Source organism: Nipponia nippon, unplaced genomic scaffold, assembly GCF_047370975.1.
Source record: "Nipponia nippon isolate SJK-2023a ecotype South Korea unplaced genomic scaffold, ASM4737097v1 scaffold_6, whole genome shotgun sequence".
NCBI classification, from domain to species: domain Eukaryota; kingdom Metazoa; phylum Chordata; class Aves; order Pelecaniformes; family Threskiornithidae; genus Nipponia; species Nipponia nippon.
In genome coordinates, this window is record NW_028262380.1 from 60,698,000 (window position 1) to 60,725,474 (window position 27,475).

Here is a 27,475-nt window from a genome sequence, read left to right on the forward strand (position 1 = left end):
CCCAGTTCCCAGAGTGGAGCGGGCCTGTGCATTTTTTCCCTGCTCAGAGCACATGGAAGGTGGGGAGCCTCCTCATAATGAAAAGCAGGATGGCCATCTCATGTGCTGCTCTTGCAAGCCAGCCACCAGGAAAACAGACAAAACAAGATGTTTTATCTAGGAATCTTCCTGCATGCTGAATGCTTACTTCTGCACCTCTCCCTCAAGGAAGGTGATTTTCCCTTTCAATGTCCTGATATAAGCACTTGGAGAAGCAGGGAATGCATGGATGCACATTTGGAGAATTGCCTGCGGCTCTTGGCAGTTTGCATGTTCAACTGCTGCCTCTGCCGTGGAGGCTCGAAGCACTGCGGTGTATCTGTCACTGCTCCCGACAGCCCACTCAGGAAGCAGTATAGGCACAGCCAGCCTGCTCAAGAGAGCTGCAGAATTTGCAGCCTAGACCTTGAGAACTACTTGACCAAAGACCACTGCTTATCAACTGCTGTGGAGAACAAAGACTGTAAAGATGGAGGCTTTGAATTTTTAGGGACAAGTCTCAAGTCACTCTTAAGCCTGGACCACAGTTTGCTTTATGTAAATCATTTATCCATGCAGTAAAGTCCTTTGTGTCCATTTACCCTTGAGAAGTGCAAGCACCAGTAGAGATCTGCCTCTGAAATAAGCTTGCAGATTTCTCTTGTATTAAGTAAGTTGCCTTGTTGACTACATCTCCCTTTTTTTTACATTCCTCCCCCTTTAAAGCAAGTTAAAGAGGAATCTTCACTCTTCAGTGTCAGAGAAACAGGAAAAAAATCGTGCCTTGTCTCTTTTTCCTCCCCATTCTATTACCCTTTACACTATTCATTTACCTGTTCACTAGTAAAATAACTATCTGATGGCGGCATTACTTGGTGAAATGATACAGATATGCTAAGTGGAGTGTGACAGATGAATTCCATAATTCGAAAACCTGCTAGCTATGAGGTAGAAAGCACTGCATTTTTCTGTCTTTATTGACTATTAAAGCTCCATTTTGCAGCGCATACTGTTCCAGTGACATGGTTTTCCATGAAAAAAGTCTTTATTTTTTTTTCTGAAACCGAAAATCTTCCGTTCTGAGTTCAGGCGGGCTGTGTAATATTGGGGTCATTTATTCAGGCCAGAGAAAATACTTTGTTTTGTCAATAAAATGGCTTTTCATTAGCTTCCTAGAATGTAATTTTTTTAATAGGTAAATTAAAACCTTACTTGTTAATTGCAGTGCATGCAAGTGCCATTGGCATTCTTTCAGCATACCCGTGCCAAAGCTGTTGCTGGCCAGAATGTGACAAGGCAAAGGGGGAGATCTGAGGTTGTATGAATCCATCTGGTCTGAGAGATCCTGATGGGAGATCTGACCGCAAATCCCTCTTAATTCCTTTCTGTGATTGCTTTCTGCTCTAATTGCTTCGTGAAAAGACAGAATGATTGTCTTTTTGATAAGCTGACATACTTTTTAGATTGAAACTGTAAAGTGTTTTCCTTCGGTGGAGGCTTCCACTTTAATGGACTAGGAGTGCTTACAGACTCAGTTAGCTTATCTCATTTTGGCTCAGTTCAGTTCAGCAACAAACAGCTGAGGAGTAACTTCATTAAACGTGTGCTGTGTGGCAGGGGAACATTGCTTTGCCAAAATCTATACTTATTGTGAAGTATGTTATTTTAAAGAGGGAAAGCTAGGATTTCATTATGCATTTATACCCATAGTAAAGATAATTGTATTTGTCTCTCATACAGCAACTTTCATGGACTTTAATAAACATGAATTATACCTAACCTAACCATTTACCCTGCAAACAAAATGATAAATACCCATCTTTAAAAATCAGCTCTCAAAATAGGCTTTTATTTTATATATGTATCTGTTGTTAATTGGACTGTGTGCTGAAAATGAAAGGCCAGATCTTGATCTTGGTTATCCACTAAGGAATGACAATAAATATGCTGGGGCCAAGAGATTTATGTAGATGTTTTCATAACAAAAAGCTTGTCTGCAAGTGTTAATGTTGGAATGATGGGACTCTCTGGCGGCATGTGTGCAAGTGCACTGCTCGGAGAATGGGGTAGTAACTTGTCTTAAGTTTAGTGGGAGTCCTGTGCTACTGGAAGGCTTTTTGTAGCTGAAATCTAAAGTGCAGTTTCTGATTACCTACAGCTTGACTGGATCCCTGCCTACCTTTCCTGAGAAGTCTGCTAATCCCAAAATTTAGGCCATGCAGTGAGTAAAGCAGATCAGAAAGCAGAGCTTCCATTCCTTGTGAGTTTCTGATGGTGGACATCCAGAAGGATATTCAGAGAGCCCAACCTTAGGCACGCAACTCCATGGAAGAAGGCATGTTTTTTTCCCAGGCCTGATTTAGGTGCCTTGATTTACCTTCTGTCCACTGACTATGTATGCAGGAAAGGTACAAAAAGCAGTTTCCTATGCTGGATGGTGTGAATAGCCATATTTTATTAATTTCTAGGCTAAGATCATCTGAATGAGACAACGACTAAACTGAAATCTCTCTAAACCTTTTATCCCATAAAATGGTACTATCTATCTTAGGTTTCAAAATATTTCATTTTTTAAGTGCTTCATTCAGATACTTTTAATCAAGGACACAAACGTGCTGCTGTTATTCAACCAAAACCAAGTTTCTTCTGGCTGCTGCAAAGAGTTTCATTTTGCTTTGTGTTGTTTCTGAGCTCAGCCTCCAGGTCACTGTCCACTGAGCCCCCTGAGGCCTTCAGTTTTTGGTAAGCTCCCTCTGGCCAAACACCCAGTCCACACTAATGCACTTGCTGTGATTTTCAAAATTCTACCCAGATGGTCTTTTCCTCAGGAATAGTTTGCGATCTTCAATCTCCCATTTTCCTCAGGGGAGAAATATATAATTTAATTTGTGGGTTACAGTAGTCTTACTAATGGCTTTCTCCTTGTTCTGGTGTTTTTAAGTAGTTACATATGCTACACTGGCACTTTTACATTGTCCTGTATTGTTTCCATCAGTTGTTGGATTTCAGGAGGGAGAGATGTAAACTGTACTTCAGCTTCTTTGAGACAAAGCTGACAGAGCTATTGAAAATGAGGCTCATGCTGCTGCTGAATATTTTGCCTTTTTGGCTTGCATTTTGCAAGAGAGCTGGAAAAGTATATCCATGTGAGAAATTACTGATGCTGAAAGGCTTGTCTCTCAAAGTCTAAAGAGCATCAAGTAGGAAACCATTAACTTTTGGCTCAGAACTTGCCCTTTGGCAACACACAGAACATTATTAAAACAACCTTTAAGGATTTTGCTGGTGAAGATGTCTGACTACTTCTTTATCAGCACCTCAGCAGTGCTAACTTAAGGCATGGGCCTGAGGAGCTCAGCCTGTCTCCTGATCTGACAGGGTCACAGGTCCGCGCTGCGCCCCACCGGCAATGAGTCCAGCCCGCGCGTCAGCTACAACAGGGGCTGCGTGTGTCGGATTCCTGGGGCCTCTACTGTTCTTCAAAGAACCTCTCACTTTGTTTAGGGGTGATTTAAAAAGGTGTGCTGCAGTAGTTAGCATATAATCACAAAATTTATACAAGCAGAACGAGCAGAGATTATTTCATCCTTACCTTCTGGTAAGCCATGCAAAAGCAAGATAGAAGGTTGCTATGTTCCTGTTCTGACAGATTCTTTTTTACCCTTGAGTGTTACAGCTAGCTGAAAATAGAAATGTTTTCTGGGAGAAACTTTGAGAGAAACTTCTTTTTTGGCCGTATTCATTAGAACTGTATTTTTATTCTGGCTGAAGAACAAGTATTTAAGTTTAAATGGGCATTAGTCTGCTAAGGAAGTGCTCTGAAAGAAATATTCCAAGGTGGGGTTTGTGGTTCCCTCTATGTAGGTAGTCCTGTGCTTAGCTTACGCCGGTGGTCAACACCACCACCAGTGGTCAGTCTGCTTTGCTCTAAATGCTGTGAGTTCAGAGAAAAGCTGTGAATTCAAATGTTCATTACAGATCCGAGACTTTGCAATATGTCCAATTTTTTTATTACTAAAACTGTATACACCAACAGTTCACATATTGCAGCTGGGTGCTCTAATAGCTAAACCTACAAAGAAAAACTGCAACAGACAGTGATTTAGTCTCTTTACTAGTTATTTTCTGTGTCTGTTCTTGGCTGTTGTGCTTTTGCATGCAAAATCAGCTTTTTCAAGAACAGAATGAAATTTCCAATTCTTCTGTATTAACAGCAGTAACAGCAAAGCAGGTTCTTTATCTGTAAAGAGACTTGCAGGCACAGCCAGTTCCTTTTGAGGCTGACATAATGCCAAGAGCTCTGGCACAAAGACCGCTAAACTGGATGGACTCAGATACAGCATCTGTGGTGCTTGTACATGCTTTGCTTTCAGTGGAAAGCTGCAGCAGAAAGCAAGCTGGAGCAGGGTCTTTTTATGGCAGTGATGACCACAGTTGTCTGCAGCTCTGGAGAGAGAGAAGAAGAGATGGAAACTGTGAAGGTACATCATGGCTGTCACGCACGCACAGCGAGTAACCCTGGTCAACTCAGACCTCCCAGTCAGCATGATAGAGCAGTGCACAAGGATTATGTCTAAGTACATTTGCAGCAGTACATGGTTTGCCAAATATCTGACAGCTTGAGGTGCTGGGCATATGGAAAAATAGCTGATGGTCAGGACAGAAAAAGCAAAGCTATATCTCATTGCTTTTCAGACAGGACACAGGACCAATTATTTATTAAGGCTGTATAGGGTGTCTAGCAATCTGGCTGATGAGAGTGGTCCTTTCAAATGCGGACAGATACTCCAGTCTCATGCTGTAAGATAGCACAGATAAGCCAGGGTTCTTGGAGAGTTTCCCTATTTGTAAAGAAAAATGAATTTATGTATCTCATCAGCTTGTGGAACTAACGATAACTGCATCGAGTCCCACTAGGCAACTGTGGATTTTCCCTTTGCACTGGTAAATTGCTAGCCCTGGAAGATTGCAGATGTGATGCTCAGTCTTCCTTCATTTTACCCTTATAAATGAGCAGCAACTTCAGCCTTTTAGAGTATTTCCTAACGTTGGGTATAGAGGGAAGGCATTGTTTCTACCCAGGGGCTTTATTTTACAGCGTTTTTGAAGCTGTCCGTGGATCTGAGTTGCTTTCTGCAACAGGAAGTCCTGGGGAAGCATGCTGGTATCTTACCTGTAATCCTCCAGTGTAGTTTCCCAGACTGTTAAACGCCACGGCTCTCCTTGTCACATCTATCTGTATGACCTTGCCCCCAGGATGGCTATGGAAATTGCAGGAATGCTTTACAGTGACAGTTGTCAGCCTACGAACAGCATCAGCTTTTTTTTTTTTTTTAAAGCAAAGATAATTCTGACAGCTGGATGTAACCACGCGGTGGTTGTCCTGACATTGTTTGCAAGCTGGTCACAGTCATTCCTGACTAGAAGCTGTTAAACTGGAATTCAGATTCCAGAGGTGACATGCTGTTGTCCTAATGTGTCAAGCAACAAGTGCTGTCTTTTGGCAGCCGGAGCTTACGTATCGGCTCCTGTCAGGGTTTGAGAGTCTACTATGGCAACTGTCTGCTTTGGCTTTGCGTGTCCTCAGAGCCAAAGCACTTGCCGCTGAGTTGTCACATGCTAACTAATATAAGCAGCAAGCCTCTCTCCTTTCTGATTTACTACAGGACAAGGGAAGTCTGTGCATTGCAAACTTCACACAAATTAGTACACTCTTCCCTGCCAACAGTGCTGTACAGAAGCAATTTTTTTACTTTAAAATGCTTCTGTGCCAATGTTGGTGTGATAAAACAAAGCATGAATAAACTGGGATGTGCCAGCAACAGAGAGCCAGGTGGAAAATGCTTTCTTCACTAGGAATACAAGTGTTTCACAAGAAGCCACAAAAGCATTTCTGGAGCTAACAGTACCATTTTTCCTTGGAACTCAAGTTTAAAACCCTGTTCTTCTCAACTTGTTCCAGGTTGCTGTGTGGTATAATACCATTACAGAGATGAAATGCACACTTGTTTGTGTCTGTGCCTCTTTCTGGTGGTTAGCAATGGAAGTGAGGGGAGGCTCATGTGAGCTCCATCCTCTTGTGTGTGTCAGGACGCCCTGACGGTAATGAGATTCATTGACTTTATGTCTGTGGGCAGCTCACTTCCCCTGCGGGTCAGTTCTGCATCCTCCTCAGAGTACAAACTTGTGGCACGGAGCATGAGAGCATGGGCCAGATCCTAAAAGGGACCCAAGTGCCACAGCACTCTGCTTGGAGGCAGGCGGGTCCTGGAGAGGTATTCAGAGTCCAGTGTTGAGCTACCAGGGCACCCTCTCCTGTGTAGGGGAGGCAGGTGTCTCAGCATGGGGTACTTACCTGGATCTCGTCCTTTGAAGTTACGCAGGGGCTCAGGAGCCTGATCTGCTGGGCGTTCTCCAAGAAGAGAGAGGTGGTTAGGAGGCAGGTCTTTCTGTGCCTGGTCTCTGAGCCTTATCATGTCTAGGCATGTGCGAAAGGGCCAGGTTGCTCAACTAGCTTGTGAGAGAGCCAGCTCTCGTGATTTAGGCATTGGACCAGGCTGCCCAGGGAAGTGGTACAATCACAGTCCCTGGAAGTATTAAAAAAACGTGTGGATGTGGTGCTTAGGCACATGGTTTAGAGGTAGACCAGGCAGTTGGGTTAACAGGTTGGATTCAATGATCTCAGAGGTCCTTTCCAACCTTAACGATTCTATGATTCTGTGATTCAGTATGGCACACGTGGATGTGCCACTGGGCTTCCCGTGGAGCTACTACTTACTGTGATTCTGTCAGTATCCTCCAGTCTGGCTGGATTTCCTGAGGAAAGGCTGGTTTTATTTCAGAGTATGTGGTGGTTCCAGGTGTGAGGATGGCAGGTTTGATGAGGTGGTAATCTTGAGCGTGCGATCCTGCTAAATTGGAGGTAGTAAGTCAGTGACATTTTCACCTAAGCCTGCTGTAAGCAGAACTGCCTGGCTGAGCACTGCTTCCCACGCTGGACCAGGCCCCAGCCATAGTGGAAAAATGGTCTGATCTCAGGTGAAACTTCTTTCTGCTTCTGAGGTATAAATAAAGAGTGGGTTTCTTGTAGTGCCTTCAATATGACAGATTTCCTGTACGGTTTTAAACAACACTAGTGAGGAGACCCTGGTCTCTGATGCAGCCTTGGCAGAAATAATGGTCAAACCATGAAACGGAAGGCACTAGCCCAGGAGAATACCCAAATTAGGGTACGGTCACTTCTTCATCGGGGTCATTACTGAGAATGGTAGTAGTCTGGGGGCAGATGATTTAGCTGTATAGGCAGAAGAGTCTAAACAGGAGAAAGAATTAGAAAAAATAAGAGTATTTCAATCTGATGAGCGTGCTTGCCTTTGTTTTTTAATTTTGCTGCATAGAAACATTTTTCCAAACATTTCAAGCTTGAAAAAACCTGGCACTGAACAACAGTTCCAATGAAATAAATAAAATCCTCTTTTGTTTACTTGTCTAATTCCAAGTTTTCAGGAATTCTGCTGTTTCTCAAAATCATTCTGCCTTGAGAGAAAAATGTCACAAGAATATTTTTTAGTCACAAAATGAATGTAAAAAAAGACTGATCATTTTTCTCTTAGCTCAAGAATAATTTTTGAGCTGAGCCTGAATATTAAAAATGTCATACTAAATGGCAACTTTTCTGAAAACTTGAAAGTTTGTGAAAGAAGGAGGTTATGCTGACAGATGTTTCAGAAACCTAATTAATGAAGCCCTGAAATGAAAAAGACTGAGAACAATTTGGTTTCTTATGTGAGAAGAAATAATGCATAACATTTCAAAAGTAATGAAAGACCAATCACCCCAAGAACTTCAGATAAAAAAGGAGTATTGTAAAACAGGAGTTAGGTTTCTTTTTGTCATGGTAAACTTTTTAAATACATCTCTGGATAGAACTGTGTGAAAGACCATGATTATATTTTGTGACAATTATTGAGGTTTCAGGATTTTTGTGCATTCTCCATTAGCAAACAAAACCTTTTGAATATTTTTATGTTGAAATAGCTCCTTTAGGAATCTGTAGGTGTTCTAGTCAAGGTTGTTCTTCCCTCCTACTGGTCAGAAATTATTAGAGAGACCATATTGTTCTGAACTTCAGAATCTTTTCGTCCAAATGAGTAAATCTTTAGAAGTGCTTCAGCGTCAATGAAAACTGCATATTTGAAAACCATTTTGTTTTCCTGAAACTATTCCAAGTGACTCCAACTTCATCTTGCATGTAATAGTTTTGCACAAAAGAAAGATGCATTTCACCTCAGCTGTAAGAGCATGGATTTGCCAGTTCTGTACTGCTGCCTTTTGTGAAAAATGGCTTTGCCTTACTGTATTTCTTTTCATAATCCTTTCTTAGTGGCTGATCAGCTTCCGATAATGTGGTTACTCAATCTTACCCTGTGAAATTACAATCCATTATCTCGTCAGGATATGTTCTAGGAGGGGGATTAAAAAAATGCTGTCAGTAATACATATACTCAGTTGAAATTAAGTGAGGACATGAAGTAAGCTTACACCGCTGCAAAGTACAGGGTATCAGCACCTGTCCTTCATTAATCCACTCAGTCCTCTCTCTTTACACTGTGAAGTGGCATGACAACATAAAGCCACAATGAAATACATGGAAACTTTTTGTCTGTCCATGCTTTGAGGACTCTCATCCACCTGGATGCTGCCTTGTTGCTTGCTTTGCTGCTGGGCATTGAGTATGGGTGCTGAGATTGACAGGGCGCTCATCACAGTGGCTTTCCTCAAGTAAGCAATGGCACATTAGGGTGCACAAAGCCTATTGTGAGACCCTGAAATGAAGCCAAACATTTGGAAGCACGTTTCTAACATTTGTTAACTGAGGTGCCATTTTATGAGGCAGAATTGATGATGCAGCAAGGGGATGTCACACCATATTAAGGCCAATGTACGGAAACACTTGTTGTCCTTGAAAGGCAAAGGCTGCCTAAGGAGATGCTGAAGGGTGAATGTAATGCTGTAGGGAAAATTCTGCAGGTAAAGGTCAATGGACTTTTCCTTAAAAGTAGTTCTTGGACAAGTTTGGGCGACATTTCTTTGTCTGCTTTCTAATACTGCTTTCTAATCTTTGCCTCAAAGAAACAGTGGGGTACAAAGCATGTTGCCTGTGTAAGGACTTAAACATGAACAGTGTTGATCTCCCTGTCTGGCTGTCTGCAAAATGCCAAGACTGGCTTAAAAATTGTAGACTTTGTTTTGAAAAAAATAGTATCTTTGTTTCTAGACCTTTTGAGGTCAAGTTTTCAGACATTCCTGTATGTTTCTAAGGGCTACACACTTACCTAAGTGAAAAAGAATAACAAAATACATAAGAAAAAAAAAAAAAGACATTTCACATAGCATTTCACATAGCCACATACTTCCAAATACCATGTATTTAGGGGAAAAGACCATTACATGCCTCAAATAATGAGAGTTAGTAACATCAGGAATAGCACAATTTGCACTGATTTAGTTTAAACAAGAACTGAAAAATTCTCGGCTGCACCTCTCTAAGTATACTATTTATTGTGAATAACATTAAAAGGTTGATCTAGCAGGTCACCTACAAAGATTCCTCTGGACCTCTTCATCACCAGGAGTATCTCCTCAGGCTTCTTCTATGCTGCAGTCCAACAGCTGTCTTTTACAATATATCCTGACTGTCATCAGATTTGAGCTCTGTGTCACGCTGCACTTATTTTGGGAGAGAAGTAGGTGGTGTGTTTGTGTGCGACAGGGGCTGGGGGCGGAGGCTTCACTTTGTACTTCTTGCAGATAGAATTACTGTGCCTGTCTGTTGGCTTTGCTTATTTCTCTTACATCTCTTGTGGATATCTGTGGGGGATAAAATAAGCGCTGGCTTTGGACTTGATTTGCACTGTGAATTTGCTTCTAATTGGCACCACCCACACCAAAGTTTAAAGTCAACATTTTCGGTTTTCAAAGCCAGAAGGATAAAGCCAAGCTACTAGAGTGAGATTTTAAACAGCTGGCAGAACTCCATTGCTGCGATAGTCAGTGGTAAAAACTTCTCCTGCAGGGACAAGGTGGGAACTGGAGATCTCTGGGCCCTGCTTGCAAGCTGTTCCCTGGACTGTCCCTTCTCACAGCCTCTGAAGGATGTGGCCTGAGGCTTGTGGCTTTTGGCCGTGTAATATTTTCATTGCACAGCTCACAGGGTCAGAAAGGTTGTCATCCTTTGCTGAGGAGCCCTGCCAGTATAGCTGAAGGGGGGGAAACATGGGTGTGTATCACTTTGGCCCTGTCCCTTAGCAGTGATGAGGTCTAGTTCTGACTTCAGCATTATTTAAAATACCTTTAGGGTTGTTTTGTGTTACAGAGTCAGTGCACTCTCCTTCTGTGCCTTTCTATCCTGTCCATTACTTACTTGTTAAGAGATTTATCTTCAAGAGAGAAAATTAAAATACCAAGTAGTTTTAGTAGTAACACTGCGGAGCTTCTTCTAAGTGGCTTTTTTGTGTGTATGCACATGTAGATAGAATGCTCTAAATTGATTTTGAGGCTGCTGAGGTAGGCATGTGCAGGCAAAGAAATCCCAGAGGTTCATGCAGGGTTTTGGTTTTTTTTTTCTGTTTTGTTTTTACCATGCAGCCTTTATAAACAGTATTTGGGAATAACGATATCAAGTTTCTCATAATATACACTGCAATCTTAGATCTATGTGCATCAATTCTGACAGCTGGGGTCACGTGATTACATTTCTACTCTGCTTCAGAAATGCATTCTAGTTGTTACTGGTATGATATGGAAAACAGAATCAAACCAAATATTTAAAAGCATTAGCACCAAAAATAGTCTGGTAAACCTATTCGTAAGCTCTCAGCCAGACGAAGCCAGGAGCCAGACAAACAAATTATTGTTAGTGTTTTTCCAAATGACTACATTGTATTGGGTTCTTAAATCCTTCCTTGGACACCGCAGTAAAAAGAGACTGAAAGCATAGCTACACTCCTGCTTGCCTCTGAAAACATTAAATCCAAGATTGAAATGGGGAGATGTGGAGCAGCGCTGATGAGATCAAGCGCAGTACCCGGCGTCTGGGCTGCGGAGCTACGAAACAAGGGTGGTGTGGCCATGGGCCACGGTAGGGAGCACGTGAACGCGTTGGCTCAGGCCTCCTTTAGCAAGGGGATCTCGCTGCTTGTTCTCAACATAGTTGAGCGCTTGTTGCTAGCGTCTCCTTCCTCAGCAAAATGCATGGCAGAATCTCAAAAAATGGGGCACTGAAGTGAGTATGTCTGACCTTGGGAATCCACTTTGCTGTAGGCTGCATGAACTGCAGTACCGAACCCCACATACTTTGGGCTCTGAAGTCGTGTCTTGGGGGCGTTGTTCAGTTCTTTGGCATCACAAAGCCAGCGGGAAAGGAATAACCCTGCTTCCACCAAGCACTCAAAATGCACGTGATAAAAAAGCGATGTGTGAGGGGCTGCTGACAAGCATCTGGACTGACAGAGATGAGCCTCTGCTGCCAACTTAACAGTCGACATTCTGCAGACTGAAAGGAGATGACCAGTTCTCTGGGGAAGGAGGAGTACAAAACATGACCAAAGATGAAGAGCAACTTCAGAAGCGCCTTAAGGCCCCAGCTGAGATCTTGTGAAATCCCTTTGTGCCAGGCTGTCTGCAAAACGCACAGTGCAAGAGAGCCTCACGCAGAGAAGGCATGTGGAATGGGAAGGGAAAAGCAGGAAAACCAGCAGTTCCCTAGCACCTCACAGGAAATCAGTGTCATAAGCAGAAACTGAATGCTGTCTTAGTCCCTGCCCAGCGCTTTGTTACTTGTTTTGTCATGACCTGCACAGGTTGATGCTAGTTTCAAGATATTGTATTAGAAGGGTGCAAAAAGTCCACTACAGGTGTCGCTTTTGTAGTGAAAATATCAGCAGTTCAGTTAACCAGAAATGATGCCCTGCTGCATGCTTTGGGGGATGGCATCCCCTCCCTCCTGGAAAAAGTGCCTTTCAGAAGGATGGTTTAACAAAATGCCTGCCTGTCTGCAAAACGGCTCATGTCAGCCGAGTGCCGAGTGAGGAGAAGAGGTAGAGCCACATTTTGAGAAGAGTTACGCCCATCCTCGTGGCCCCTCGAAAATATCGGCCCCTTATATGGCAGGAAATTCAGTGCGAGTTGAAGCTGTCAGAGATGATTTAATTCTTGCTGAGTGCTCTTTGACTCCTCTCAGAGTCCCAGAAAGAAGCTGAGGTCAGGGACTGAGTGACTGCTGGCTACTAGCCCTGCCACAGCTCCGGGAAGCTGCTGTGGCAGCAGCTTGTCCCCATTTAATTTGGATCAATAAATCTCACCATAGGACTGATATGTGCTGGGACTCCCCATCTCCAGTGCTGGGCACTGAGATGAGGTACATATAACTGCATTGAAAGGGAAGATGTGCCTTTTGTCCAGTAATTAATGTTTCCCTTCTATGCGCACTTCTACATAGAATGGGCTGAATTACTTCGCATTGAGCCAGAACATCCAAACCCATCGATGACATTTCAAGCAAGTGCAGGACTTGTCACATTAATGGCAAAATCTCCACTGCTTTTATGCATCTCCCTTTTAGAGCTTAGGTTATCAGTGGTAACTCTATCCTTGATTATTTTTGGTAGAGCAGCTCTCACCCACCTTATATGCAAGTAATATGTTTGTTCTAGACATGGTGCTGCAGTCTAATCCTAGACCCATAATTTAATACACTGAGGAAAGGGCCAGTCACCTTCAGGGAAGCCCTACTAGTTTATGTCAGCAAAGTATTTGGCTCTGTAAGTATTGTTGTTTATCAAGATATTGAAATTGCATATGATCAGCTTAGATTGAAAAAAAAAATATATATTTTTGTAAGCATTTTCCTGGAATTGGTTCAGATATTCAAGTGTTCATTGGTCAGTAATAAAATTCAGATCATTTAAATGTCTGCAGTAAATCAAAAGCTTTTTTTTTTTTCAGAAGCAGCAGCTCAAATGTTATAATTTTAAATAATGTTATAAATATACCCACAGTAATGACTGCAGCACGAGTTCCTTATATACACAGAAATTAGCCATGATTATCAATATTATTCTTTATTGCTTTTGAATTGAAATAAATTTAGAAGTTTATTAATATATGCTATTACAGCTCACTGATTCATAGATTTTACAGCTAAAAGGGGATATTACATCAGTTTGTCTCATCTCTTGTACATCAGTTTATACAGTTTCCTTACAGCAGCCTGTTCAAATAAGTGTATCTTACGCTTGGAATTCAGGGCCTTTGTGTTCTGTGGTCTTTACCTGGCTGTTTTTAGTAAGCCCCTTACAGTCAGCCAATAATTTGTCACTCTCCACGTTCTGACTAGTTTATACCAAAATATGTGGTTCCTTGCACACCTCTCAGCTGAACTCGAAGACAGGTGTACTTCTTTGACCACAATATAATGTTGTTCAAGTCTGACAACATTTTTTTTCTTTAGATGCTGACTTGTTTTGCATCAATGGCAAGACACTACCTGATTTCAGTACAGCCAAAATTTAATCCTTATTTGTATTAGTGACCAATATTGTTATACATCTGCATTTCCACAGTCAGGGCTTTGCACTAACAACGACAGTGAAGGCATTCAAAGGCTGCATGACTGCATCAGCAGGGACTTTTCTCTCAGACCTTAGCTACACAGAAGTTTGTCGTGTCATGTGGACATAAAGCATCTTAGTTATGAGTTGGGGTTAGCCTCTCTAGTCAGAACAACTGGCTAAAGAATCATAAATAAATTAGACTAGCTCTTGGTATTGCAAAAATTTTGTCATTGCAAATGCCCAGTCCTGTTACCACTGAGCTCAGACCAGGTCATGAGTTCAGCCCCTACTGATTCACTGTTTCGTTCTTCTGTGTCTTTTCCATATGTCTATAAGCAGGACACATTTCATGTATGCAGCCTTGATTCTCCAGAACTTAAGCACATATACAGCTTGATGTAGCATGGATTATTCCATCAACAGCAACTAGATAACTCGTACACGTGAAGATGAGCGTATCTGTGAATGTTGTCAGGAGAGGAGACTTATTCTGGAAACTGCCTTCGTTTGGGGGTCCCCCTCACTCCGATTTTTAATTCTTGCAACAACTTATTAATTAGTTTCTCCGTTATTTCATAGAGCTTCTTGTCATGTGTCGCTAGACAAGATGTGGTAACCACTAAATTTTCTATAAGTTATAGCAGAATCAAAGAAAAGAGACCTGTTGTCTTCCCACCCTGCCTCCCTCCCAGAGGGACTATTAGTTGTGTGGTCACTTGTATTGTGTGGAAGGTTTTTTTCACTTAATTAAATTTCCTTAGTGTCACAAACCTATATGATTTTTGTAATAGTGATCATGGTTTCCCTGAGGTTTTACCATATAGAAATGTATTCAGAACTTACTCTGTGTCTCCACTGGAAAGAGCTGTCTGCAGAAATCTGTGGTGCCTTTCTAACACAAATCGTAGGTAGCCCAGGGAAATTTGGGGAGAATCTCAGGATGGAAAAGTGCTGCTAGTTCTATTAAATTCTATAAAAAAGTCATACAAGGAAAAACGAAGTTTAAACAAGGTTTGGGGAAGCCCTTTTAGAGAAAAAACCTGTTGTTTTAAGTAATCCTTATTTTTACCATTAAGGCTACTTTTGTTCTCCTGCAGACTTGTATTGTGAAAATGGCTTGCCAGGAAAGAATAAGAAAATAGTAAAATGATCCAAGCGCTGAATTAGTGCCTTTATGGTTATAATTTCCTTTACTTCAGTTGAGTTTCCCTGGCAGACCTGCAAGGAAAGCTCTACCCCATTAAATAACAGAGGGTCCATAGTACTGAATACAAGCAGGTACGAAATCCTCTCTATATTTGCAAGCAACCCCTAAAGTTTGCTGATGAACTCCTGGCATTTTGTTAGTAAATATTTCTAGAATAGATGACATCTGACATAATCTTGGAGATATACACTAAGGGTACATACATACACACACATATATAACATATATATATATATACACGCACACATACCTATACATATGCGCATATGTGGACATTTTTAAACATCTGTCTCAGTAGATAACAGTGGAATTTGCTGCATTCATTCATTCCTTTGGGGTTCTGGAATTTCAGGATCTGACTTCTAATAGGGAAGCTCTAGATGTGTTGTTTCAAATGCTGGTTTAAATAAAAAGAAAAAATAAAGCAGCAGCAATCCAGCACATCACAATAGCAGGTTAAATATAGACATGGATTACAGAGCCATTGTTTTCACTCCTGCTAAATAAGACAGTACTCTTAAAATGGAATGCCACTTGACCTTTCGTGTCTCATCAGTCTGTGATTGTATTTAACTGATGCAGGGAGGAAACATTTTCCCCCTGGAACTGTCCCCTGTTGGTATGACGATCACTGCTGCTGGGTCACACCATGCACAGGAGGCAGAAACCCAGCGCTCCAGAACACAAGAGGGATCTTGCAGCTCATGGAGGAGCTCTGTCCATGTCCCACAATGACACACGCTCTTTTTTCAACCTCTCTCAGCTTGTGCTCTCTGCTGGCCATTTCAAATCACCACCAGTGCTCAAACATTCAAAAATCACTTACTTTGAAGTGGAAATTCTTGATGTGCAAAGCAAGAAGCAGATCTGCATTGTGGACAAGGTGAGTGTATTATTCCAGCATGCTGGCGATGTGCCTGGTTCACACGGTGCCACTGCAGGGGCTCTGTTTTCACTCTGTTGTGGACTTATTCTGTAATAGAAATACTTTCGTTCTTTTCTCTGAGAGATATTCAGAACTTCTCGTTAGTCACAAGCCTTGGCTGTTGTTCTCCAGGATTTTTACAAATAATCCAACACTGGTTTCTTTTAGACCTCCTGGCTGCTCTGTGGACTGAAGATATGTCCTTAGGCTGTCTCTTGACACTTAGATTACCGTGTTTATTTCAGAGCATGATAAACACCTACTTCAGAATAGATATTCAGTTTTAATACATTTGTAAAGCTTAGCAACTCTGCAATGCTGTGGGTTCTTGTTGGTATCTAAACGTACTCAGCTGCGCCCTACTTATCAGGTTGGGCAGGAACCTGGCAATTTTAAAAAATTTTTATTTTTAAATGAAGGGTCTTAGCTAAGAGAGTTGTGTTTGTTTTTTTATTTTTTATTTTTTTAAATAATGTGAATAAAAAAATATAAACTACAGTTAAATTGTATAAGTAGGATGAGAGGACTGGGTAGGAAAGAAGTTTACAACACAGTAAACAACAGCTGAAAAAATGCTTCATACATATTTTCATCACAGTTTTTGTGATTCAGTGTCCCTCAGCAGAAGAGCTGGTCTCTTGCCTGCCATGAAAATGGGAATCCTAATCTATTTAGACTATAGGATTTTTCAGTAACATAGTAGAGTTTTGAGACTTTACTGTTTTGCTAGAAGAAAAAAATAAAAATAAAAAATTCCCTATCCTCACTGGCAACAGCTGGAACCGGTGGATAAGTTTGCTTCAAGTGTTTAATTTAATGCCTTTGAAATATGCAGGGTGGAATACTACCAGATTTCTAGTGTTCTTGATTGTTTAAGGGGTTTTTTTTTGCCATGGTATGCCCAGTTAAAGGTAAATGTCTCATTTGTTCATTCTTAATGGGGCAAAATATTTTTTGAGATTTTTTTAATCTAGCCAAATGGGAAACATGTACAAAATGGTCAAACAAATATCATGACTATTAATACCAGTTCTAATGATAGTGTTTGCATTATTTAATTTACGGAGTGATATTTACGCAGTTATTAAAAAAGGTTATCTAAATACTATACTGAATAAGGTTTCAATCCAAAAAAAGACTGAATCTGTTTCTTATCTTAAACTTTCCTATAGTGTCATTAAAAGAAATATATTAACAGAAACAGAATTAGGCCAAGAGCCACATTTCAGGAATCCTTCCATGATGCACGGAAGAAGGATAATCTGCTGGGACAGAAAATCTGTGTTTTAATCTTTATTCTGAATTTTAATGAGCCTGAACATTTTCCATACCTTCTCCAAACCATGGACTCTACCCCTGTAGCAGTGGAAAACGAGTGGTGATCGCAAAGAACTCTCTATATAGAGGTAAAATACACACAGAGGAGCAATAGCAACTGTAAACTGAAAGCACCTGCTCAGGAATCTGTGTTCAATTTACACATTTGTAATATTCTCAGATTAAGAAATCTAAAGGGACAAACTGTATTATAATGGCACAGAGAAGACCCCTTTCTTTCTCTACCTAATGGAAACTCAGGCAGAGTGATGAGATTAATGCTATGTGGTTAAATACCAGTCACTGCTTCCAGAGCATTAGTTTCTATGAGACTGCTGCATATGCATATGAATCCTATTCAGATCAGCGGGAGCTCTGTAAAGTCTGCAAAATGATGATACATCTAACTAGTTTTGGTATTTAGAAAAGATGTCTTGTGCTCAATGCAGTGTCAGGGATTTAGAAGAGGTGTGTTCAGCTGTGCGATCTTGAGCAATCAATTGACATCAGTAGGCTTTGGATCCAGCATAAGTAACTGTGAATTAATTCTCCATCATCTGTGAAATGAAAATAACATTATCTACTTCGGCTTTCTTACCCATCTTACACTTTGGGGAAGGATCAGTCACTTATATTAAGTGAGCTGAGTGGTTACTACAAGGTCCTGATTGTCTTTAAGATTGGCTTAAAGGAACAGAATAAATACATATTTGCCTGTTTTTTAAGCCTGTAAGATACATTCCCATCGTACTGCAGGCTTTTCCACAGTCAGGAAAGGCAGAAAAAAATATTGAAAGAAAGTAGTAGAAGAGGAAAACCCCAGACATTTTGTCCCAAAGTCATCCCCTCCAGAAGCTGGGTCTTGAAGATAAATACCTAATCTTGCAAAACTTGAAGTAAATTCACAAGAGTCAGCAACACTGGCAGTTCATTTTGCACGTGTACTTTGAACACAAAATTCTGTATAGGAGTATCATTGCTTTTATTTAATATTGCCAACCTGCTCTGGGGACTTTCTATGCTATGGATATAACATGCAAGTAGTTTGGTGCACATGAGCTTTTCCAGCGAGTTACTTAAAGAATTTAAAAGAGAAATAATAACACAGTGAGACCTTTTTCCCCAGATTTGCTCTTGGTACAGAAATTAATTCTGGGGTGAGATGTCATGGAGAAGAGGCTTCAGATTTTGGGGATGAGGAGAGAAACACAAACATGTCTCAAAATTTTTTTCCAGTTATTCTACGGAATGTCCCCAAACTACTTCTGGCAGGGCAGCAGGCACTGGCGATTTATATACAAAAGGGGGCTACCCTTGACTGTTGGAAAAAAGCTTCAAAAAGGAGTTAGTAGGGAAAGCTAATTTAAATCTAGGCTACAACCCCATCCATCTGTCCTTAAAAGCAGTATATAAATGCTCAGAGGAGGTACCCTGGGACTGTACTCATGTCAGCAAAAGTATCCTCACCCTGATGTGATGGCAGCAGGGGGACAAAAGGCACTGAGATTTCGAGGAGGTGTACGAGCGGCCTCCTGCTCTGTGCACTGCCCACGAGAGGGCAAGAGTCCAGGCGTGTGGGTCAGTTTGAATGACGGAGTCCTGGGTCTTCCTTCCTTCCCCGCTCCTGGGGGAGGCAGGCCGGTGTCCTCAGGCACAGCATGGCTCGGCTGTACGCGTCTTGCCTGACCTGGGATCCCTCTATGGCCCGGGAGAGGATTTCTCAGAACAGAAAGGTGTTTACCCAAGCAAGCAAAGGCCTTACAAGAACTGGTGGCTGAAGGCCACAATTAGGCAAATTTAGCCAAGCAATTTGGCCCATGCTTTGACCGTCAGTCAAGGGGTGATAAGTAACAGTTGGGCATATTGTGGGTGAATCGTCAGTCACTTCAACATGCAAATCAATACTGCATTTTTTTAAGATGGTGGGTAGTTGAAACATCAATCGTACAGGCTTCTTGCTCAAGAGTGAAAGAAGTATTCGGCAAGGAATAAATCTCTTCTTTGGCCCGTGTAAGACAGCAGGTGAGCCTAGATGATCACAAGTCCCTTCTTTCCTCACAATTTATTGATTTCTATGGAAGAAATTCCTGTCTGTCTGTAAGGAGGAGAGGGCACATAATTAGTGATTTCTTGTTAGAAATATTTTCAATGAAGAATAATCCTAAAATGTCTAAGGATTTTGGCTCCCATATTACTTCCAAAAAGCTATAGAAAACAACAGAACATGCAAAATTCATCAAGTCTTAAAAATGAAAGAAAATAATTCCTTTTTGTATTTTTTAACAAATAATCCACATTTTTCATCGTCAGCCACAACTTATGAAAAATACATAGCTACTCAAAAACTGTTTTACTGGTACATTATTCCAAAAGCCTGACGTAGGTTAGTTTTAAAGTTATGGATGTGCAGTGATTTGATTTATAAATGCTGTTAAGGCAACTCATAACTGTTTCTGTTATAGCATTCATTGTATAATATTTTTTCTTCAAATTAATTTGTAGTAAAATGCATTTTCCCACAAACATAGTGCAATGTAATTAATTTTGCATGAGTTGCTTTTAAGGCAGAAAGTGTTACACAATATAGTTTTTACAGAATAAACCACCTTTGGGGAAACCAGCAAAGAAAGCTTTTTCCCATAAAAAGCCTCAGAGCTCAGTAGTTTCATGCTATACAATTTTGCAAGTTAAGCTATAAGCAGAGGTGCAAACTGAGGTTTTGGCTGCTACACAGTGGCCCTCCTTTCCAGAAATCTTAAAGCCTACAGAAGAGAGCTTGCTTCCCAAGGTGTGCAGGATAGAGCCTCTTTTCCTGGTGTGCTGCAAAGATGATGGAAGCCGCTTTCCTACTGTTCCTTAAACCAGCCCTCCATGCACCCAATGCCCTCTCCTGCTGAAATCTCTTAGGAAAACCCAGTTACTGATAGGTAAATGGTTGTGGTTAACGATATATACTGCAGGAACATTTAACTACCTGTTTGTGAGTGAGACATGCTGTGCAATGCCTACAGTGAAAGTTATGCGAACATTGTTATTCTTCTTAAATTAAAGGACGCTTGCGTAGGGCCTGTCCTTTTGTTGCTCATTTTTGTCATGCCCAGCATAACACAAATCTATGCATCCATCCAGTTACTTACGTACACAACTATTCTTGCAGTTAAATATTACACCGTATATGTATTACTACATCTTTTGCAAAAGATGAATTAGGGCTTATTCTGATTACTCTGAAAGGCTTGTCTGCCTCTAAGGGAGTTCACAGGCATTTTTGTTTGTGAAGCCCCTAAAATAATTGTGTCCTTGTATCCGCACACTGTGGCTTAGCGATACAATGGATTTACACTGGCATGACAACAAAATCAGAAATATATATGCAGAAATGGTATCTCCAGTATCAGAAATCTATTACTCTTGCCTGTGGGTTGCAGCTCTGTCACAGAAAGGGAGCAGCCAAGAAGAGCAGTCGTCACCAGCTCTCTTTTGCATAGTCATCACTAGCAAATAAAAATAACTTCTCACATTATGACTTGGAGGTTAGACATACCACATTCATTTTAGGTGAGCAAATACAATCATTAAAGTAGGCAATGAAACTCTGCAAAGGAACTCTTTGCAGTACCAGGGCATTACCTTTTACATCAGACTCTCCTCATTTGCTTCATTCTAGGCAAGCATAGTAAAGAACTCCTTTCCCAGAAAAGAGATTAATATTTTCATTGCCTTGTATAGTCTTTTTTTTCCTAAATCTTGAAATTTTAATATTTCACTTCACAGGACTCTATATTCTCCCTTGTGGAGAATGAGCAGAACCTGTGCGCTTCCACAGCAGCCTCATTTCATGCATAGGACTTTTAAGATCATCATCTTTCTCATTCAAGCAATCTATCATTAGAGATGTCCTGCCTCTGATGCCAAAGATGCCCAAAGAGACTGAATAACGAGCTATGTCAAAGGAGGGGGCTTGAATGGAAAGACCGCACGTTGGTGCTGAGTCCCGCAAACTAGGGATTCACACAGCAATACGGGTGAAGGAACAAAGACGCAAAACTAGCTGGATGTAGGCTCATTGCTGTGGAAGTAATTTTTTTTACTTCCTTTTGGAAGGGGGATTTTGTAGTGTCTTGTGTCCTTTACTGTATGTTTTCACAGCATCCAGCACAACGGGAATCTGGTCCCTGCTGGGAGGCACTGCAAGAAAATACATTACATTTACAAACATGTTACAAAGTCTATGCATTTTCTTGCCTGTAAGAATTGAATCTTATGCCTACCCTCCCAGTGCTGGAGGTGATGACAGTAGTATTTTCTTCGTCAGTTATTAGTTACACTTGGTAAAGTAGGTAAACATATTCAAATTCTGTTGAAGCAATGCATTGCACTCATTTCTTCCTGCTGTACTAGAAATTCACATCATTTTAATGTCAATATAGCTACAGATAGTTTCAGTTGAAAAGAGGCAACTAGACATATTAATTTCTGCTTGCTCTTTGCTGTCACCATTCTTGTTTCAATATGGCTTTTAAAATGGAATACCTGGAGAAATGGCCTTTGATTTATCTAGAAGGGAGAGACTGTGGAGGGAAGAAGCTGGTAACTTTAGGGCATTTAGCATTTTGTAAAGGTATAATTTAAAGAATTACAGAAGCCACTACGGCAGACTAATGCTTCAGCTGATACTAATTTTCAAAGTTTAGAAGTGCCTTTAAATGACAGATTTTATACATCTCTTATTTTAGATAGAAAAGTCTAAGCCTGGGGGGAAGAAAGAAAGAAAGAGTGAAATGTAATAAATGATCCAAAGAATTTAAGCTTGATTCGAAGTTCAGCAAAAACGAGAGAATGAATTCTTGATACACCAGTAGTGCTCCAGCTCTTTGTGAGCATAAGCCATTCTGGCCAACAGTAAAAGCCAGACTATGCTACCAGAGCAGTGAATATCACCAAAAGTGTATCTGTAGAGACAGATTCCTAGCCAGTGTGAAAATGTCCTCTTTCCCAACAAAGTTATGACATTTTACCCCAGCTGCACATTTGCCTTATTGCATCAAAGATAATTCACAGTTTATTGCAAATTATGAATGTACTGGAGCAATATGAGACCATAGGGAGCTGTAGGTGTTTTATTAGTCTAATAGTTAATCAGCACAACCCATGATGGAAATTTAGGTGTATAATGGCATCTCATATAGGCATTATTGTAGCATTAAAATACTCCTGCCCATGATTTACTGTCCATCAGAACGTGCGTCAGGTTCTTTCTGAGATCAGACCTATGAATTTTGTGATTCTTCACAAAATGCCTGAGCCCTGTAGTGATGGAACTATAAATACCTAACAGTATATATTAATGCTATCATTATAACATATCTGCCTATGTTTAAACAATTTTGGATTTTAAAAAGTCTTTAAAATGCAAGCTTTTCTTTTTTAATATATACAACTCTTGTACTACAAGAGAACAAATTGTGGCAGTCAGAGAATCGGTACCAGAAGTACAGCAAGCACCTCTTCATTGCACTTGGTATGGTGAAAAGTACTGAGCTTTCTAACTGACCTGATGATGTCTAATTGTACTCATATATCACCCTTGTTTCCCATTCCTTTCTGCTTCTCAGCTTCGTACTACCCCTCATGGACCACAGGAGGCTTGCTGTCTCTCCATCTTTCCTTGCCTGCTCTCCCCAACATAACTTTGGACCTACTGGCCAAATTTAAATACCTCTGACAGAGGGAAAAAAAAAGGCTCAAAGGATTACTTAGTTCCTGCTTGTCTAATGGAAGCTGGTGGCTGGGTAGCAGTGTTTCAGTGCAGGGAGCACAGGCGGAGTGCAGCCTTCACCCCTGCTGTACGCCAGTAGCCAGCGGTCAGCTCAACATGCGCATTCTGACAGCAAGTGCATGGCGGCAAAACAGCCCCGGTCTCTTCCCCCGTGGAAATGTCATAGGAAACAGGGAAGGGATAGGGGGCATCTGGAAAAGGCTTTGGGGTCCTTTATTAGTAGAAAGTATGGCTTTGTTAGCCCTGCTACTCATAGAACCACTTGTTTTGCCAATACATGTTCTCCTGTGAGTTTTCTTTTGAGTTGGTTGATCTCACTCTTGCTTTTTGTTTTCATACAGTCCCCCAAATAGTTTGTGACCATCCTATGCTAAGTATTGGTTGAGTTTCTTGGGTGCATTGCTTGATCTTAAATGTTAGCCGTTTGCATAGGTATAAAAAAGCAAGCATAAATCTCTACAGCCATTTGATAGAAAAGGGAAGACAAATTCAGAGAGATTTCACAGCTAAGCTATATATATGCTTAATCTGTGCAAGGACTGGCAATCAAAATCCAAAAAAAACTCTAAACCCCACCTTCTTCCCTTCTTCTTGAGAAGAACTGATCAAAATTAGTTTGTGTTTTTTGTGTTTTTTTTTTTTTTAAGTGCATATCCCAAATGTTGTTTTCTTTGCAAATTACAGTGAAAACAAATGAGTCTTGAATTTTTGATGAGGTAGAATTTGGGAAAGATTGTATTACAAATTAATTTTGGAATATTTCAATCTGTTTTGATACAATAAATATTTCATTTTGAGTGCAATTTATTTTACAATTTAATAGTGCATTTATTTGAATATTATTTTCTATTGGGCTATTTTCCATGGCATGAGAGCCACATGTTACATTATTTTACACTATCATGATTGATGTGTCATAAAATAATGCAAAAGTAATGAAAGTTCCATACTGATGAGAAATAAAAGAAATGAAAATGGCACAACGAAATGAATTTTCAGCATGTTCCTGAAGCAGGATCTTAAAAAAAAACCCACAACATTTTCTATTTAATTTTTAAAATTTGAAGTCAACACAAACTTACACATCCAGAGTTTTGCCAGGACAATTCCATTTTCCTGGTAGAAAAGTGTTGTGACGGAGGCTTCCTGCCTGGTTCCTCTGTTAAGCTCTCACGGGGAATACAGCAACCTTACTCAGTTCCCTTTAACAAAAGGGCAGCAGGCACAGAGGCATGCCAATTCTAGTCAGATTTGTTCAAAAATAGGTGAACATGGTGAATTCTGTAAATTGAGGGATGGCCTGCACGCCTGTCGTCTGCTCAGGGGTTGCATTCTCTTTACTTCCACTCTCATCTCTAACAGGGAGAAAAAGCTCTTTCTGGTATCTGACGCTTTTTCAGAAAATTTCTTGCAAATGGACAGGATTTTTTTTGTATAAGTACCCAGCTAGCAGTACAAAACCAATGTAACATCTTTAGAGACAAACTTGGCTGGTGTAAATTGGCATGACTGCACCGGGTAAGCATGTGGCTATGTGTATTCTTAGATAATTTGACCCATAGTCACTGGGAATATTAGTCAGTTGGATTATCTCATATGCCAAAGTTCATGTGACCACATAATAATCTAGGAGATTACTAAGCGATACAGCCCCCTGCTCACGTATACTGGAACCAGCTTCAGCTAAAACCATAGTTCTGAATATCTCCACTTTCTGGAAAGACTGGCTTGAGATCAGAGCTCGCTCTTTAGTAGGCAGTTCACTGCAGTCTACCGAGTGAAATATTAAATTCCATATAAAGCCTTTGTGTAGTTGCTGACAACACTTGTCTATATGTAGTTACTTCTATGTCATTTCCACGGTGGGCTCATCTATTTATATCTCTTCGGACACGACCAGCACACTGGTTCACCAGGCGAACAAGAGAGCAGTGTGGGACACACTGAGGGAGGTTACAGTAAAACATTACCCAATTTTTAATACCGTCTTTGTAACAATAAGAAAAAGCAATCTGATCTAGAAGCCAAATTCACAAAATGTGGAGATCAGTTAGAACAGGTGTTTTCCTGATTAACGTTCTGTGAAATGCTGCTGTGTTTCTAATCATACAGCATGGTCCCAAAGCAAGGACAGGGTGCAAAAGCAGTAATGGTGGAGTATTTGTTGAGTGCTGAATTTGGAAATTACCTGGCTTTCCTATTACCTGGTTATCTGTTTTGGGGTCAGATCCTCAGCTGCAATAAACTAATGTCACCCTTTTGAACAAATGTACCCTGTCTGAAGAGGGGGTCATGTGTGGCTAATGAGCAGCTGGAGTGGCAGAATTTCTGAATTTCTGCAATTATGGAAAATGACTGCCCATTGGAAAGTGGGTGACTCAGCAGTGCGGTGGTACTCACGTGTCACAAAGAGAAAAAAACATTCTAAGGAAAATGTTCAATGGAAGATCACTTATTTGCTAAAATTCTATTATTCAAATTCTTATTGATATTCTGCTAACCTCTAACCCCTAAAATAATTCTGGAGTGCAAGAACTGTGTGATGCAATTACATACAGATCACCAGATTTGTTATAATTCCTTGACTTATAAATGTGAAAGAGGTATGAAAGTGGATAACTATCTGATTAGTTTGCACTCACAAAAGGCAGTATTAAGTTCCCATAATATCTTCCACTTAGTGCTCTTCCTTGAGTCATAGCCGAAGTTACTAATACGGTATTTTAAATCTTAAAAAGAAAAGTGATACTTTGTGCATTGCTGCATAAAGGAGGGATTGAACTGGAATGGATGACCCAGAAGGTCCTTTCATTCTTGAATTCCTAAAAAATGAAAAGTTGCCTTGAATGGAAAAGTGAATGTATTTTTGCTATGAAGATACACGAAAAACAGAATTTGAGGTTTTTAAATCATCCTTTTCTGAATGAAAAGTGTAATGAATGCAACCCAAACCTGTAAAATCTGCATTTCTTCATAACATTTTTTTGTGAAGGAAAAGTAGTCTTGAACATTATTCATGATAGCAACTTACTAGAAAGTTAAGTATATTTAAAATCTGGTGTTAGACTACAAGTTAAGAAGTTGGAGGGAAAACTGGCTTGACCATCAGACATAGAAGACGTATGCCAAGTAAGAGGTGGTTTTACAATGAAATCCATCTTGTTTTAAATAAACCAAGGGTGGTCTTTCACTCTGTTTTCCCTTTGCATATTTGAAAAGTGCTGAAAAAGAGGAAAAGGAAGGTTATAACACTTTCAGAAATAATTTAAAAGAATAAAAGGAGAGTAAGACTAACAATTACAGTGAAATGTTCCAGGGTGTTTTATTCACTTAGCACAAAGGGTAATAAGAGCAGATGCTGTTCCAGTCCCTACAATTCTTCAGCTCGTATTGATGTACAATGAAAAGAACAAAAGATAATTAATGGTCTACGAAGAGGACACTCTTAGTAGTAAGCTGATGTCTCAGCATCCATCTTCACATTGATCAATATTAGAATCTATAACTTCACTGGTTGTTTTATGAGGTCTTTAAAAAAAAGGACACAGAATTATCAAGATCATAAAAAAATGTATTTCATTCTTTTGTGGCTATAGCCTCATTATTCTGCCTGGGAAAGGACACTGCGATTCCTCTATGTCATAGCCCATTCTGAAGTGGAAAGTATTTGTGTTATTTTTCAACTTGTGATCTGTGTAGTTTGTCTCAAGTGGAAGGGTCCTTCTCTAAGCCAGCTGGCCCATAAAACACGTGTCTTCCTGCCCGCCTGGCTGGACGCGTGCTCCAGGCCTTCCCTGGGCACACGCAGCCCGCACAGCGTGGTGCCACGCCGAGCTGCCAGACTGCGACTAACCAACCAAGTGCACGCTCTGCCTGGGCCTGAGCTGGCAGGATTTAAACCAGCCTAAAGCAGCTTGGATGTACTCAGGCACAGCAGTGCTCTTGCTAATGAGCTCTGCCTCTCTCATAGGTGTCGTACAGAGCACAGTCCCCCCCAGCTGCAGCGACGCGGTTCAAGCACCAGCTTTGGATGTAGGGGAGGTGGTGTGTGATGATTCACATCACAGCACATGGATACAGTCACGGGTTCCTCTGCTGCAGCAGGCCATTGTAAGCACAGATCCTGGCAGGCACTTTGTAACTTTTAAACACCTAAGGCATGTGAATAGTTCTATAAGTAGACCTAAACCACAAGCTTAGACTAATTTTTTGATAGCTAAAGTTCGGTGACATGAATCCCATGGCTGGCATAGCAGGATTTGGAGGGGAGAAAGCACTGAAAGCCTCAGGTTGAAAAATGGGAGAGGGATGTAAAGGTAGAATTGCTAAGAAGGGCTGGACTAGAAATTTTGCACTGATTGAAAGAAGCGCTGTCCTGAAGTCGACACATACTCAGGAGTGCAGGAGATGGAGACCGTGGGCTCTGTTTTGAGCTAGTGCTGCTCTGTGAGCGTGCTCAGCTTAACAGTCTTTCAGCTTCCCTTGACTTAATCAGATGATCAGCTCTCCAGAGCATGGAGAGAGCAGAAAGAGCAGAGAGCATGGAGAGAGCATCCACAGCAGCCCTGGCTGCTCTTTCCCAGAAGCCGGCACGGTGAGATGCTGATCTTCTGCAG

At 40.8% G+C, this 27,475-nt stretch overlaps 1 protein-coding gene and 1 long non-coding RNA gene across 8 annotated transcripts in view; one reads left to right on the forward strand and one right to left on the reverse strand.

Moving 5' to 3' along the window:
* Positions 1-4,011: 4,011 nt before the first annotated feature.
* LOC148051508 (uncharacterized) lies at positions 4,012-15,271 on the reverse strand. 3 transcript variants are annotated; one of them, XR_015700006.1, is made up of 4 exons: positions 15,089-15,271; positions 14,475-14,601; positions 6,797-6,929; positions 4,012-4,464 (listed from the first exon to the last, which is right to left on the reverse strand). It is a non-coding gene; the product is annotated as an uncharacterized LOC148051508 (long non-coding RNA). The 3 variants fall into 3 exon arrangements; XR_015700005.1 differs by lacking the exon at positions 14,475-14,601 and having other exon boundaries at positions 6,797-6,926; XR_015700004.1 differs by lacking the exon at positions 14,475-14,601.
* A 165-nt stretch (positions 15,272-15,436) lies between these two features.
* TECRL (trans-2,3-enoyl-CoA reductase like) overlaps positions 15,437-27,475 on the forward strand; it is a 69,756-nt gene continuing 57,717 nt past the window's right edge. For 4 of the 5 annotated variants that reach the window (XR_015699792.1, XM_087736948.1, XM_009474632.2 and 1 more), the window contains exon 1: positions 15,437-15,721. Coding sequence is in view for 4 of the 5 variants with exons in the window: in XM_087736948.1 (XP_087593074.1) it covers positions 15,488-15,721 (234 nt within the window). In the remaining variant the exon portion in view is untranslated. Of the gene's footprint in view, positions 15,722-26,848; positions 26,970-27,475 lie in introns of those variants that run through there. The other variant, XM_087736949.1, reaches the window with a different exon arrangement.